Below are 16307 nucleotides of genomic sequence, written 5' to 3'. Positions count from 1 at the left end.
TAGCAACCAGGTGTGATAGTGGCAGCTGCTTTCCCATATCAGCCTGTTTGTTAACACCAGAAGCATTTCTGCTGCCATTCTCCACTCAGCCCGTTTGACCTTTGAAGGAGCCCCACACTGCTGCTGTGGCACTGGAACAGCAGGTAGTGGGCTCTTACTGGAGGTCTCCTCAGGACCTCTCCCTCCACAGACCCACGGGTCTTTATAGGCAGGAACTCAGAGGCATCTTGGGTTGTTTTGTTTTCTGTTAGTAACAAACCTCAGAGGAAATCTCACTGCAGCCCTGAAAGCTGCCTTTTTTTCAGGAACAGGAACGGAACAAGGATGTTGACAGCCTGCCAAAGTGGATTATTTTTTTGTAAATGAGGCAGCGTTTGCCAGCGTTTGTGTTTAGGATGTAAATTATTCTTGAGAGCTTTCCAGGACTCCTGCAAATTCAGAATGGGAAGAGAAAGGACTCCCGATCAACAGATGATTGAACTGTTGGTCTGGGGAATCATCTTAACCTCTGGGAGAAGGGCTGGAGATTGAGGAGCACAGATCTGGTCACAGGTGCTTTGTGCAGAGGAGAGTGGTAGAAAACCTGAGAATGTTCTTTTGGAGAAAGTCATTGAACGGTTCCCTCTCTGGCCTCTGGACCACCTGCTTCGCTGGCCATGCCTGTTTCCTTCAGAGAGTTCAGGCTGTACCACTGCAAACAGAAAAGCACATTTAGTATGCCTTGCACACAAGTATCTCTTTGCACCAATTCTTTGGCTTTCCTTTGCTAAAGGCACAGCAAACTCAAAAGGCCCTTGGGGTGAAAGGGAAACTTTCTTTGAGGTGATCCAACCCCTCTGTCAAAACATCTGAAGATTTCTAGCAGCTTTGTCCCAGGTTGCTTTTGAGGCAGGAGCCAGCAGCAGCACAAGGCCCCGTTCCTTGCTGTGGGAAGGAGCATTATCATGTGCACCACAACAGATCCTGCCAGCCTTGCTGAATCGTAATGTGGCTGCTAGGCATAGTCATTAATCCTTGCTTTTTGCACAAGGAATGAAGCAAGCCACAGAGGAGGATGAAACACTTAGGAAGAACAGCTCTGAGCAGGATTTCTCTTTTCTTGGGTCCTGCTTAATTAGGGGTAACTGAGGGTAAACGAACAAAAGGTATTTCATTTGAGCAACTAAATCTTAAGAAAGAGGAGCAATTGACCCTCAGTTTTCACGTCTCTCCATAGATGAGATGCAGCAGGACTGATTTCCAGGCACTAAGATCAATGGGAACAGTGGATGCTTGCAACTTCAGCAAATCAGGTCACTGTCTCCCTCTTTTCCTACAGGGAAGACAGGCCTTGGGGCAAGCATTAAATCCACCATTCCTGTAAGGAATATTAGTCCTGCATTATTGTTTAAAAATGTAGTGTTCCTTTTTGGAAATAAATGGAGAAGGCAGGGTTCTATGTTGAACTAAGGAGCTAAAACAAAGTGAGAGACTTGCCATGGAGACATGTTGACCTGTTGGGTCATTTGTCTTTTTCTTATCCTAGTTACCTGTGGTGTGGAGACCATTGGGATCCCTTGGTTCAGCTGAGCTATTAGGCTCAGTTACAGTTTCTGGCTCACATTTACAGACTTATCCCCAGCAAAGCAACAGAAGGTTTACTGGAGAATACAGCCGTGTTTCGATTTCCATTCGAAAAAATGCAGTCAGGAAAGCAAAAACTGAGAAATGAGTTCTGCGTGGTGTGTAATCATTTAACTGTGCATTTTGCTAGCACTTTCATTTACGGATCACAGAAGGCTCTGCAGAAATTGCTAAATAACTTTCCTTGTTCCACAGAAGAAAATTCTGTCAGCCATATTTTATAGCTGGAGAAAGGGAGAGGTTACATAAGGTGAAAGAACTCTTTGGGATACAAACACTCAGCATCCAAGATGAGGAATTAGAACAACTATCCCTGGACAGCTGCCTGGGGCAGATGCAGGAAGGCCATGAAGATTGCTTCCTCCATATGTGACCTTGTCTGCTTGTTTGTTCAGGTCCTTTTTCCCCTGATGGTTCTCTTAGACTGGGCAGAAGTGGCTGGAGTCCTTTGTCCTGTTCAACTGCTGGTGGGCACTGAGGTAGATTTTATAGTATAAAGCCGAGTGACACTGACAGAGGAGGACAGGAAGAGAGGAAGGATAGGAATGAACCTCAGAGAAGGGATGAGGGCTGCACATTATACGCTACAGCAAGGTGAAGTCCTGGCGATTTCATGTATCCATTGGCATGCCAGCATCCAAATTGTGATGATGATGTGAATCCTGAAGGCAAACCAATACCTGTAGGAACAGATGAACTTTTTCCTCCAAACATCTCCTTGTGAAGGACTAATTCAGGTGTTCATTGTGCCTTTGGCAATGTCCCATCACTTTACTCAGCTTCAGTGATTACGCAGGTTGACCAAGATCTATCAAAAGTTTTGTGAGCTGGAGATGGTCTAAACCTGAATGGGGCAAACGCTATGTGAAATAGTATCATAGGGCTGCTTTGCAAAGCAGGGAGAAGCAACAAAGTAAAATTTTCTTGGGTCAGTCTTAATGTAGACAATACTTCTAGTAGAATCATGATTCCTTATAACCTTTGTGTGGCTGTTCTATTATTTTAGTTACTGAATTGTGAGAAAGTGGTATCTTCCTAAGTCACCCTATCTTTTCATTCTGATGTAGTTCCCACTTGTATTTTCTTCAACTGTAATTTGAAGGTTCCTCAGACAGCTTTTTTTCTTCTTTTGCTCCCCAGGGTGCGGACAGGTTTTTCGGGCTCCTAGAGGTCAGATTTTGCTGGAGAGTTACCCACTGAATGCACGATGCGAGTGGACTATCCATGTTCAAGCTGGATTTAACATTGAATTAAGGTAGGTCATAATGGCTTTCAGCCAGCACTGGTTGCGGGTAGATAATGAGGCACTCACCACAGAGTCAATGAGAGTCAGCAGCTGGGAGCCCTGGGGCACCACCACTGGACATCTGGCAACTTCAGCTTACACCTGGCCTAGCTTGTGATGGGCAGCCACTGCACGTATCATCAGTGCTTCACCTTCAGTTCCCACGTAGGACAGCTGGGTGCTGAGGAGAGTTTATCAGATATTGGGCATAATGTATCTCTCTAGATCTCTTCAACATCCTGACAAAAAAACATCCAATACCTTCTCAAGAGTGCTCCAGGCTGACCTAAAACATGCTCAGTAGAAGAGCTGTAGGAACATTCTGTCTTATATCAGGAGAGATTTGCTGTTGGTACCTGCCTCACATTTAGTTGGCATTTTCCCTCTCTTAATTTTCTCTCACTCATTTTACTAGCTCTGTCTTCTACCAGCCTCTGCTACTCCTCTTACCGTTCATATGTCTGGAAATGTGACTGATTCTTCTGCAAGGTATTGCTGCTCTAGCCTTTGTGGGCTTTGTCTTGTTAACTCTCCCCGAATGACTTGAGCTTATAGTTCTTGATCAGGTATCTTTCCTATTGCAGGAAAGCCCCTTTTAGGATAATTAATACTGTTTTCACACGTGCATGGCAGGGAGCTTACACACACAGCAGGAAACTTGGCAGGAGATCACATTCAAAACCCACTAGCTAATATAATAAAAACAGTAGCTAAAGCCTTCACATCAATATTTCACCAGCTTTGGAGCCCAGGCAAAGGAACTATGCTAGGTACGTATTTTTTCCTATATACTTAAAGAGACATAATATTTAATAAGAGGAAGATAAATAAATTGAGCAGAAATGAAGAACTTGTGGCATTCTAACAATAATACCCTTTTCTTCAGACTTGCAAATGCAAGCCTATTGTGTAGTTATGAGCAGCTGTAATGATTGTCTGGTTAGTGCTGGAGCCTCTTGGCTGAAGAATTATGTAGCATATAGTTCTCCAGACATAGAGACACAGGGAAGCAATACTATGAGGAAGAGTTTGGCATCATAACACAACTTTGCTTTGGCCTCAGTGAATACAAGCTGTAACTACTTTGTTTTTAAAATACAACATTAGCTAGGTGTGTGGTATATACAGCACAGGTTAAGGGAGATGTTAATCCAGCATTTTTACATTTTTAAATGAGATTTTATCAATTGTAAAGTTCTTCAGCAACTACAGCAGCCAGCCTGCCTTCACTTCTATGGGAATGGGTATGAGAGCAGAAATGGATCCCATTCATGGATATTACTGGTGGATGCACCCATCTTTGGGTAAAGAGATGACAGCAGGTGCAGTGTACTAGAAATGGAGAAAAGACTACTTTAACAGAGACCACTAGAACAAGCTGGAGTACTTGCCATGACATGCTGCAGTGGAGTGATCTAAAGTAAGATAGCAGATGCACTAAGTCTTTGGAAAAATAGGACCTTCTTATTAGACCCTGAGGACCACCCACAAGTGTTAGGAAGATGTAATTGTTGCACATGATCTATGCATTTTCCTCCCACCCTTACTGTTACCAGAAGATGAAGAAATGTATTCAGTATGAGTGGCACCCTCAGTAACTGCCTGTCTCTTTCTCCCCATGTCTATACTGCCTATAGTCAAACTCAATACTCAGCATCAGCTTGTGGCATAATGGTACAATCTAGCTGGAGAAGGCTATAAGAGGGAAGCCTGAGCTACCAACCTTCTGCTGCCAGCAGCTACATTTATTTGAGCTAGATAGCCTTGGAGAAGCATAAACCCCTGTGCCCAGCCTGAGCTAAGCTGGATGCCTGGGTGCCTAGGGATTCCAGCAGATGGGACAGCATTTCTAGGAAAAGATTGGGAACTGTCCTGCCACCCTGTGTGACAAAATGCATAGGAGGAAATCTCTAGACCAAACAGACATAAGGAGTGTTCTGAATCAGCTGAGGTTTTCAAGGTGGGCCTCAAACCAGTCACTGACACTTCAGCAGATAGGTACAATTATCTGGAAACTTCTCCTCTAAGTCATACCTACACAGAAGAGTGGGCCTCTAGAATCATCTTCCTGGACCTGCCATCCATGCTGAACCTTTGTGTTTGCTGCATTTCTGTATAAATGCACTGACTCCCTCTGTGAGGGCTGATTGCTTAGAGCTCTAGCACACAGTCAGTGTTGTGCTGACTCAGCATCGCTGGTAACAAAATAACGCTTTTCTTCCTTCTCTCTGTGTGTTCCTCACAAGTTCTGTTTGCTGTTGCTCTAACGGCTTGCAAGGCCAAGGGATCAGGACAGAAGGGGATAAAAGTGTTTTGTCTCCGCTTACACAGGGCAGGAAAAGTGAAACTCTCAGGATCAGATAAATCTTCCCTTGCCTCAAGCTGTGCCATGCTGTTCTTTGGAGGTTGACTAAGCAGAGCTGTTTTGGTAATTGGTGCCCAGATTGCAGTGATAGTTTTGTGTGTGTGGTTATTTTATTTATTTTTTTATTTTTTTCCCCCCCCAGCCTTTCTTTCTCTTGGGTTGTAATGTATAGGCTCCCTCAGCCCAACCCATGACAGGGATATCATGTCGGAGTAGCAGTAGCCTACAACTTTCAATCACTTTTGTTAATGTCTCAGTAGAGATGTAGTTTTAAAACTTTTCCTTTCACTAGAAGACTTTGTCAGGGGGATTGGTGATTGTGTTCCCACTGCAGACAGTAACGAAGTCAATACAGTACTTTTCATTCTGTTTTGTCTCCGATGACCTGTAGCACTACATTAAAGTGCTTGACTTCGTAACAGCCAATAGAATTAGGATACAGTCACAGTTTTACAAGTAAGGGATGTAAAACTCATTACATAGACTGTAACTGACTTAAACAGCAATATATAATGTGGTCTGTAAAGAGTCCTGTCAACTAGTCTATAGCCAAGAAGTTTTGAATAGCTTTGGCAGAGTTTTTAAACCTACTAGTTCTGAGTCTTAATCTTGGGATCTCATGTGATCAATCTGGTGTTTTTTTTTTTTTTATTTATTTTTTTTATGCTAAGTAAAATATAATGCCTTTCATATTTCACATTCTGTTTTCATCATTTTTTAAAGCACTGAAACAATTAAAAACAGTATTCTGTATACAAACATTTTCATACTGTGACTTCATTTGGTGTGTTGTTGCTTGATATTCCTTGTTCAGGAGTGCACTGCTAGACAGTTTGCCTCTGCAACTGTATATAGTACTATACAGAAAGTTAATGTTGTCATCCCAGTTCTTTTTCTCATTACATGGCAGGCATCCCAGAAACATTCCTGTTACACTTACAAACATACTTAATTTTAATTAGAAACATAACAGCTGAGAGAACCAGTAAGTGTCTTTAGGACTGAGTCAGAATAAACTGTAGCCTGATAAGTGTGACAAGGATGAATGGTACAATACTGTAGCATGATAGGAAGCACAGTGGCAAATAGAAAGGTGGCTTTAGCTGCAGCAAATGAGAACAAGCCCAAATGCAGCAGCTGTAGACACAAAAACAAAGGAAAAAAACTGCTTACCTCTGGAAGGCCTCAGATAGGCAGGGATCTCCAGAAAAATACCCTCACCCCCACTGCCAATCCTTAAATGAGGTCTGGGAAGGGGTGGATCCTGGCACTATTCCTTCCAGTCACTCAGGTGCACTGCATGCAGCTGAGCTCCCCTGGGTTGGCCCTGCCTTCTCACCAGGTGCTCAATCACTGCTTCAGTCTGTGACTTAGCACTTCTGCTACAAATGGGTTAATTTATATTGCTTTGCAACTTCCATAAGGGAAGGTCCCTGGGATTTGACCTGCCAGTAAAAGAATGTTTTGAAGATGTAGTGTACAACCTGATGCCTGTGAGGATGTCTCTGGCAATCCTGGCAAACCTGACAGCCTTCAAACATATGCACTTTATGCAAAGCTAAGGTGAATAAATCTCTTACACATATTAAAAGCAGGTGTCATTTTTTTTTCCTTATTTTACCTTCACCAGATTATTTAAAAAATGAGGGGCTCTTCTCCATTGATGTAGCTTCCTACAACTGCTCATACATTTCTCTTTGTGTAGTGTACTCCTGATGCTTTAAAACCAACTGCATGGTCTGAACAAAAGTGACTGAGTGAAAAAGCCTCTTAGGTCAGTTCATGAGTTGACAAAGAAAGGTATTTCACATAACACAGAAGCTTCGTTATGACCTGAGTCTGCAAAAGGGAAGAGCAGGAAATAGGCTCCAGTACTCTTTTGCCTCTTCAGACTCTGAGATCTCTGGCAGTAGATCCAAAATTTGGCTCATCTCTTTGGTGTGAAAAGGCAGTCTTTCCAAAACACTAGGCCCACACTGGAAAAGGCAGCATGGGAGCTTTGGTCTAATCCTAAATACTATGGTCTATGGAGTTCTCAAGAAGATTGAGAATATTAGGAGTTTCATTTATAAAATGATCTTCAGTTAGTAACACGGCCTTTTCCCTGGGCCAGACCTTCTCATTCGTTTCCCCTTTACTAGGCCTAGGCCAGGCACCCCTAGCCTTTGCTTATTCTTCAGAATCCCTTGGTGTTTCTCACTCTGCTTCTCATTCATATTCTGGTGACATGCTTTGGCTCTGTGCCCTGCTGAACTCAAACAGCAGCAGATAATGTTGCTGTTAATGAAGGGGAGCCTTGTGCAGTGGCTGGATCAAAGCTAGGAAAGACAGACGCTGTGGGAAAAAGCTTTAAATATTTCTCTTCTGCTGTCCCTTATTTCTATCTTTAAAAGAAGGGCAAGTGCAAGACATCAGGGGTTTACTACCATTTTGCTTTGTAGTGTTCTGTACTGTTTCAGATTCCCTTTCTCTGTCTCTTTCTCCTCTGTCACATCTCTGAGTTTTCATTGTACTCAGAATTGCTGGCTTTCCGTGTAAACAGCCTTTTGATTCTCAGTCTTTGATAACATTACTTTCAGTACTTAGGACTCTCCTTAGGGGAAAGAGAACAATTTTTAGCAAACAGCCAGGAAAAAAATATACCCCCTACTGCATCTGACTGTAGATGGAATTTTTAACATCGTGATCTGGTTAGGTCCTGATGTGTGTGAACAGACTGTATGGCTTCAATTTAGACTTCACTGTTCAGCCATTTAAATACCTTCATGGAGCACCTCTGTGAAGTTGCTTCCAAGGATCGTGATGCAAAAACTGAGATGAAGTGAGAGGGCTGTCATGTTATCAGCACCTGCTGATTCACAGAGGTGAGGACGGTAGCATAACCAAACTTCCAAATACATCAGTCAGGGTGCACAGGGGAGAGTAAGAGGCCTGAATGATTTGTGTGTGTCCTTATTCCCCAAGGTTTTCCATGCTGAGCCTGGAGTTTGATTACATGTGCCAGTATGATTATGTGGAGGTACGTGATGGGGACAATTTGGACAGCCGAGTAATTAAGAAATTCTGTGGGAATGAAAGGCCAGCTCCCATTCGAAGCACTGGGTCTTCACTCCATGTCCTTTTCCAGTCTGATGGATCCAAGAACTTTGATGGATTTCACGCTGTCTTCGAAGAAATTACAGGTAAAATAATCCAAAAAGTGGAACATGCCACACACTCTCATTAATTCAGTTTCACTAATCTCTCTCCCTGTTTTGCTTCATTAAATACTTTCATGCTGTGTTGCCTACAGCAGCTTACACAAAGTCAGTGCAGGGAAGGTTCAAAAGCTATCGCATAGCATGTGAATGTGAGGCTCCCCTAACAAAGAGTAAATTCCCTCTACCTGTGTGAAGAGCAAGCACATTGGTGAGCACAGAAAGGCTGCTGTTTTATGGGAATTTGCTCTGAGAATCTGAGAATGAAAAGCACAGAAGACAGAGAAAGGGGCATGAATATCTTTGCAATTGTGGAATTGCTCAGTGCTGTGTGCAGGAGCAGAGTGACTGCCTCAGTTTGGAGAAACCTGATGCAAAGCCTTATAATTGCTTCAGTCAAAATGCCCTGACATGCCTCTGGTGTTGGCTCATGTATCATACCATTAGAGCTTTTCAAATCAAGCGTGTACAAAGGACATATTCTTTTCTTCAAGAAAGAGAAAATAGAGGTCTTTCCCATTCTGTGATGAACTTAGTGTTATGAATGACAGAAGCAAGGCTCTAGAATTCCAGTGCTTTTGTTGGTACTCAGTGCTTGAGTGCCCTGCATTGCTCTCTACTTTTTTTTTTTTTTTTTTTTTTTTTCCAGGCTGCTAAATAACTTAGAAAGTGTAGCTTTCTCCTCTTTTTGCCACTGTATTTAAACCCATATGTATGCTCACTCTGGATTTCCTTTGTTTAGCTATGAAGGGAATTTTGGTCAAAAAATCCCCAGTACTTCTGGCACAGAAGACTAATCAGGGAGCGCTGCTTTGCCATAGAAAAACCCTGCAGCATCTATGACTCAGCATAACTTGCCTTCTGCACACCCCGATGACCCACATTTCATGATGTTGTCCAGAGTATATCTGGCTCAGGAAGTTTATTTAGTTTGTAGAATCCTTTTATAAATACACAAACCTACTGTGGATCAGCTGTTGCCAACGATCAGGGTTGTAACTAGCAATCTGAAATGTGCGTACTGCTGCATGCAGCGCCTATGGCATTCCTGAGCCTGCCCGGTTCTTCAGCTGTTACCTTTAGTATATCCATTAGTAATGTAGCTGCAGCAGTTAGCTATTGATACTTTGCCTGGGCTTACAGCAGGAGAGGTGATATAGAACAAACGACTGCGGTGTGGGCTATGTTGCATAAGGGCTGCCTACACTCAGGAAACTAACATTTTCCATATGGCACAAGCTGAATTGATTCTGTTTTCTCTACCCAGCAGGGAACACTTGGTATTCGAATACTGTTGAGCACTTTATTTCCGCCCCATTTTTAGCGGTAATTATTCTGAGGCTGGGTGGTTGCAAGTGTGGTAATCCACACAGAGCATGTTGCAAAGGGCTTCTTAGAGTTTGTGAGGAGGTCTCATTGTACGCTTTATTATGAGGCTGTTCTGGCCTAATGTGTAACTGCAGTGAAAGGCTTTTAAAATACTCCCAGCGTCTCTTTGTGTGAAGAATTAACCTGGCCAGCGGGACAGTTTTGGGGAAGAATACGGCGTGCTTGGGGCAGTGTGGAATTGAGAGCAAGGGCAGCACAAGATCGAAAGCTCTGGCAACTCATTACAAAGTAAAGCATTTCCCCTGAGATTCCCCCTTTGTGCACAGCCTTGTGGAAGCTGAGGTCTCAGGAAGAGGCTGCACAGGATTTGCTAGAGCAATAGCCTGTGGTGCAGGTGAGAGCTAAAGCAACACTTTCAGGATGTGGAGATGACCAGGTGTTGCCAGCACCTTAGTGGTGTAACGGAGAGGAGTGGAAAGGTAGCTTGTGCTTCTCTTTCTGTTTCCCTTCCTCTGAGCTTTGTGCTGACTTATAAGTCATAGCCTGCTGAAGCAGTGACACTGGCTGCACAGAGGTCACTGGTTCAACAGCCAGAAAGATTTTGATTAATACAAAATAAGCTCAAAGCTTATATTCCCCTTTAGAAAGATTGCTCAATGTGTAGTTATTAAAGGAAGAGACCGCACAGCCTGCTGTGCTGCCTGATCTGGAAGCAGGTGTTAGTTCCCTGAGCTCTATCACTCATCCCATGCCAACTGTCAAATGGAAGCCAGTAATTGGCATGAGTGACACGAAGGCACTCGGCAGACTTCATATGAGAAGGGTGGAGGGCCAGATGGGGAGGCATCAGGATCTCCCAAGGATTAGACATATGTTGGATCTGTTTAGATGAAAGCCTGTTGTTGAATTTCAATAGCACTTTCTGTACCCGTAATGTAGTGATCTTTGACACAACGTAGGGGCCTTAATGTTTTGTAGTATTGTCCCATGGTGTTTGAAGCTAGGCAATCAAGACTCCTTTAAAAAGAAAAATATCTATTTCTCTTGAGTATCAGGCATTTTCTGGGGTGGTATCTGATGCTTATCTTCATTCACAGTTCTGAAAAAAAGCTGGGATGAGGACAAAGCTGAAAGTCCTCTGGCTTCAAACCAGTAACTACAGCTATCAGTTTAAACAAGCTCTCCTTATTCTCTTTCCTCTTTTTTGTTAGTTGGACACAGTACTATATATATATATAGTGTGTGTGTATAATATATATATATAGTGTGTGTATATGTATATATATGTAGGTTGATGTTATACTTCTTTAAATTAGGCTAAGCCTAAGCACTGTTGGAGTTTGATGTGAATTATTTTTCTCCATAAACCTTTCTCACATTTGGACAGTACTCAGAGAAAAATGCTAAGAATAAATGATGAATGCTGGGGAAAAAACTTCCCATCCACAGCAGATCTCCTCTTTAGTGAGTGTAAAAAGGCTTTTTAACAAGCATTAGGCCATTTACTGTATCTTCCTCAATTTTTACCAGAACATGCAATTTACTCCCAGCCATAACCATAATGAGGAAAAATAGAACCCCATCCTACTGAGACATCATGAATGTTCTTGTTTCTCTCTTACAGCTTGTTCTTCATCTCCATGTCTTCATGATGGAACATGCATTCTTGACAAAAGTGGTACTTACAAATGTGCCTGTCTCGCTGGCTATACTGGGAGTCGCTGTGAAAACTGTGAGTACAGATACTGTGTGCATGATCATCCTCCAGGGTTGTCATTAATGCAGGCCTTTGAATGTTAGGAAGCGTCACTGGTATGCAGGTTGTCAAACATCATCCCAGAGAATACACTTGTAGCATTTCTAAAGATATGCTGTGCACAGTTTGTGAAGATTTCCACTTAATATTATTAGAGCTTTATATCTAGGTGCAAAAGGGTAAAACAGAATTGAAGCTGGTGAACAGCATACAAGAAATCTTGTGATGGACCAGCCTTTTCCAGAGATAGTAACCTGTTTGCTACTTCCCATTGTGTGGAATATTGTGTTCTCTTCTATCAGCACATACCTCAGCTGAGCCCTGCATTTGGGGCCATAGCCAGAGCCAGTCCTAGGACATCTGTCTTCCTTAATTGTCATCTCAAAGGTAGAGCACTGGCACCTCGAATGTAGAGCCTTGGGGTCAGAGTGAACAAAAAAGTAGTTGATTCCATGTTGGTGGTGCTCAGTGTACATACATAATCATTCACGTGATTTTGTTCTGCCAATTGAATGCTGTTGAAATCTGATCAAACCCCACTGTCTGTTTAGTGTTTTTATTTCTTCATGCTTTTGAATTCATCTAACAGGGCTTTAAAGAGCAAGGAGGAGTAAGAACTGTGCAATATATGCTATGACAAGGGCTTTATCATATCTATTGACTGAAAGGAGCAGTGTCCAAAATTTAAAGCCACTGAGAGTTCCAGCTGACTCTGGAAGATTCCAGTGATAACAATGAAATATAACTGGGACTATATTTGTCCCAAGACAGAAAGTATGACTTATTGTGTCACTGTTGTGGCAGTGTTCTGGCTGTAAGGCACAAAGTGCCTTGCCTACTTTACGAGTTTAAAATTCTAACTCAGAATAGCCAATGTGCACCAAACTTCACTGCTTTGAAATCTTTTCCTCACTTGTGCCCGCCTCAGAAATAGATTTCTATCCTAAAATTGTTTTTACTTCATCAGGGAAGTTAAATCATAGTGACATGGTACTTCCATACATTATTAAATGGATTATTTTGAGAGATACAAGACCTTTAGATTTATATGGTTTCAGCACTAGTTTGTAAGACTTGACTTTTTCTCCCAGCAGACCAGAACAGGAATAGTTTTACATACTATATAAACCCAGAAAAGTTTTGGTTCAGAACATTGTGCCACATTCTACCAGATAACACATTTCTGATGTGTTTTTGGTAAAAAGTGGGTTGCTGAAAATTGAGAGTTCGTGACTTAAGGGCTAGTGTGGCAGGCTCTTCTGCTAACAACCCTTTTCCTGCCAGTAGCAGGTCATTTAGGGACTGGAAACTTGAAGCTCTTTGCAGTTACTCACTGAGATTATATTCCTGTTTGCAGGAGAGAAATGAAAAAAAGAAAGAAAGAATGATTCCCATTTGATTCAGAACCAACCTAAATTTCAAATTAATTAAGTTTCCAGCAAACCTCAACCCTAGTTTTGGCAGGCATTACACTACAGTCAAGGAATGTAAGAAAGCTCACATTCTTCTGCTTCTGTAATTCTAAAATCTCAGCCATGTAACGCAAACAGCAAACAACAAAGGAAGTAGAGGATAAAAAAAATAGGATGAGGCTTCCATCTTAGTGTAAACAGTAGAGGCTGTACGTAGTAATGGAGTAGAGAGGAGAGACTTGAAAATATATACAGTAAGATCTTTATCTTGAGAGCAATCCTTAAGTTTGATTTTTGAAAGAAGCAGCTGGATAAAATGTTGTCATTTTGTAATGTTTGTGGCCATATGCTGGACTTTTGCTTAAGCTAGGAAATACTTAATTCAACACATAGTTTATCCATAAAATAAATAAAGGTTGACTTTTTTTCCCTTATATAAGAATAAAAAAAAACTCACACTGGGAAAGCATCATAGCAAATCTTTGTTCTTCCTGGCTTCAAAGTACTTTTTTTTTTTTTAATATTTCCTTCAGTTTCGCCAAAACGAATATCGTAAGTATTTTCCAGTGTATAGGGGAAAAAGCAGCAGAAAACTGAAGTTTGGTCTGTTTTCTAAGAGCAAAAAAAAAAAAAAGAACTGGAAAATACATCTATGGCTAAAATTTTAATGATAGTTCCTGAACAGCACTGCAGTTTAAGTGTTCAAGGGAGATCACTTCATGCTCAGGATCTCCTGTCTGTTAGGTTTGCAGCAACAGTGCTTTGCCGTGACTCGCAAGGTCAAACTGAGGCAATAATGTTATTTCTGCAGAAAACAGTCATAAAATGGTCACTTTTGGAGTGCTGAATTTGACTTTGGACTCTAAGAGCCTGATTCTTTCAGGCTGGTGTTCCTGGAGTAAGTCAGACACAATCCCATTAGAAAAATGGATAAAAGAGAGAAGAAAATTAGAGACCCCTGATGTTAAGTGGATGTAGAAGATTTGAGGTGGAGCAACAGAAGGTAGCCAGAGAGATATGAGAGTTTTAGTCGGAGAAATCTAAGGGGTTCACTTAGGAGGAGGGGGAAGTGAGGGATTATCTCATTGAGGAAAGAGCTGAGGCCAGGTAAAACAAATTAAGCAATATACATTTCATGACAGAAACCGAGAGCTTCTAACTCCCTTGTTGTCCCAGTGCAAGTCTATCTTTTTAGCCATTTCCATTCGTAGTTTTAAAGGTGTAGGAATCACTGTGGGACTTATGGAAATCACTCTAATGACAAAGCTCAAGGAACCTATTTTTTCTTCTGTTAAAGTAAATTCCATCTCTTTAACAGGATCATCGACTGTGGTCAAGCTGCTTTCCTGGGGTAATATGCAGCCCTAATTGTTCTGTCTGCTGCAATTTGCAATATTAATAAAATGATTAAAGGCACAGATTGCTGATTACTAGTGCTCTCTTCTCTCTTTTACTGTGGCAGACAGTAGAAGACTTTGTTTCCAGCCTGAGGGAATACAGTGATCTAAAGGCTTCAGTGTGAGTTGGAGTGCAGGCACATTTCTTCCTAACAGCCATTAATATTTCAATCAGTCATGCTTAAGGTCAAGAAATGCTTAATTTAAATATGTCTGATTGCATTCTAAAGATTGTTTTTTTTAAAAAAGCATTTATAAGAAATTGTAAAACAGAAGCTAAGAGTGAGATCTTTCCTTTCTTCTCTCCTAAAACACGGTACTAAGAAAAAGCCTAGTGACAAGCAACAAGTACCTTCTTACACACAGAAATGATTTGTTAGGATGATACAGTAAGTAGAGAAACTTGACTCCTATTCGAAATTCTTGGACTTCTTCCTAATCTTAAGCTGAATTTGCAGTATACCTGCACACTCCTCCTAACGACCCCTGAGCTGACACAACTGAGATCAAAGCCAGGCTTTTCTGTCTGATCTCTGTGGGGAGACAGTAGCCTGGTATCCCATGGCAAATGCTTTTCCCCCTCTGCTTGTTCTCCTCCTAGGACAGGGTATTCTGGCTCAAGAGTCCTCCCAGGGCCTGCTGTCCCCAAAGCAAGAGACCTTGACCTCATCCTGCCCTGAAATTTCCTGTTACCTTTATTTCAAACAAAGCCAGGCAAACTAGAGTTCCTACGCAAATAAGGGATCTCACGTTGAATAGGGAATTCAGGACTCAGAACCTATTTCCATTTTCATTCTGTTTCTTGCTCCTTATTGCCAAGGAGAAAGGCTTTGTTCTGCATCCTAATGACTGGTCTAATCCAGCTGGCTAAGCTGTATGAACTAACTCCATGCTGTAGCCTTTGATGTTTCTAGGGCTGGCCTTACCATGTTCCAATCAGCCTCTGAATATAGCTTTCAGACCCTTCCCTACTGCTGAAACAATCCCGTTCCGTCCTTCTCTGCCCTATAAAACTACAACTTGGGATGATTCTTAGGGATGCCCTTGCCCTTAGCCTTAGCTGACTGACTCATGTTTTAAACAGAGAAAAAGTATTAGAACTGCACCATTACCTGCCTCCTTCTGCTGTGGGAGAAATGAGCCCAGTTGTCACTACTTGGCATAGCCTAGACAGAGTTTTAATCCCAGTAGATTCTAGGACGAGGCACATGGGGAAAGTTTCTAGCATTATCACCTAACCATGAACATGCAGTGTAGAGCTTTCTAAGGGTGTGCTTTTTTTTTTCCCCAGTGGAAAATAGCTATTGCAGCTTTTTTAAAGGGACAGAATTCTTCCTCGTTGTTGAGTTGGCTTTTTTTGGTAGCTATGCCAAGAAAGCAAGAGGAGTGCCACTGTTTCTCCATCACTTTACTTCTGTGCTCCCTGCAGGCATGCCTGTTTAGAATGGGAAATAAGAAACTATCTCCTGTTGCCAAAACACATACATACATGGAGCTGCTGAGGAGTAAAGGCTACTGGCCTCTTTCACAATCATTATACGGGGGTTCAGCTTCTTTTAGACCCATACACCAGAAAATACCTTTAACTGGAAAGCATCACTTCCCAGGTTTTGCAGACTTGTTAACAGGCTAAAGCTTAAATCAGCACAACCATTTAGCCTGTCATATTGCAAAGCTGTAGTGTGGACACAGGCAAGATACTCTGATTGTTTCCTTGTCTTCCAGAACCTTCCTGGGATTTTACCTGGGAAGCAAGGTAGAATCACTACTTGATGGTACAGTTGCCCTGAGCACTGTTACTCAGTAGAACTGCTTTTTATGAGCGACACTGTTCTGAAGGAGCAGTTTGTTCAGGCAGGTTAAGATACTCCTGCAGCAAAGACATGGCTAGCGCAGTCATAAGAAGCTGGTCCACCCTTCAGTTCAGTAGATTTCCTTCAGCT

The 16307-nt window shown here is 42.0% G+C and overlaps 1 protein-coding gene across 5 annotated transcripts in view; it reads left to right on the top strand.

The window, feature by feature from the left end:
• The window catches only part of PAMR1 (peptidase domain containing associated with muscle regeneration 1), a 53485-nt gene that overhangs the window by 15616 nt on the left and 21562 nt on the right, over positions 1 to 16307 (top strand). For 4 of the 5 annotated variants that reach the window (XM_010711255.4, XM_010711254.4, XM_010711253.4 and 1 more), the window contains exons 4-6: positions 2764 to 2878; positions 8238 to 8455; positions 11424 to 11531. In XM_010711255.4, the coding sequence (XP_010709557.1) occupies positions 2764 to 2878; positions 8238 to 8455; positions 11424 to 11531 (441 nt within the window). The remainder of the gene's footprint in view (positions 1 to 2763; positions 2879 to 8237; positions 8456 to 11423; positions 11532 to 16307) is intronic. The other variant, XM_085224571.1, reaches the window with a different exon arrangement.

This window comes from Meleagris gallopavo, chromosome 5 (genome assembly GCF_905368555.1).
Source record: "Meleagris gallopavo chromosome 5, MGAL_WU_HG_1.1, whole genome shotgun sequence".
Lineage (NCBI taxonomy): Eukaryota > Metazoa > Chordata > Aves > Galliformes > Phasianidae > Meleagris > Meleagris gallopavo.
The sequence above is the reverse complement of the archived record's forward strand: the minus strand, read 5'-3'. Positions and strand labels throughout refer to the sequence as shown.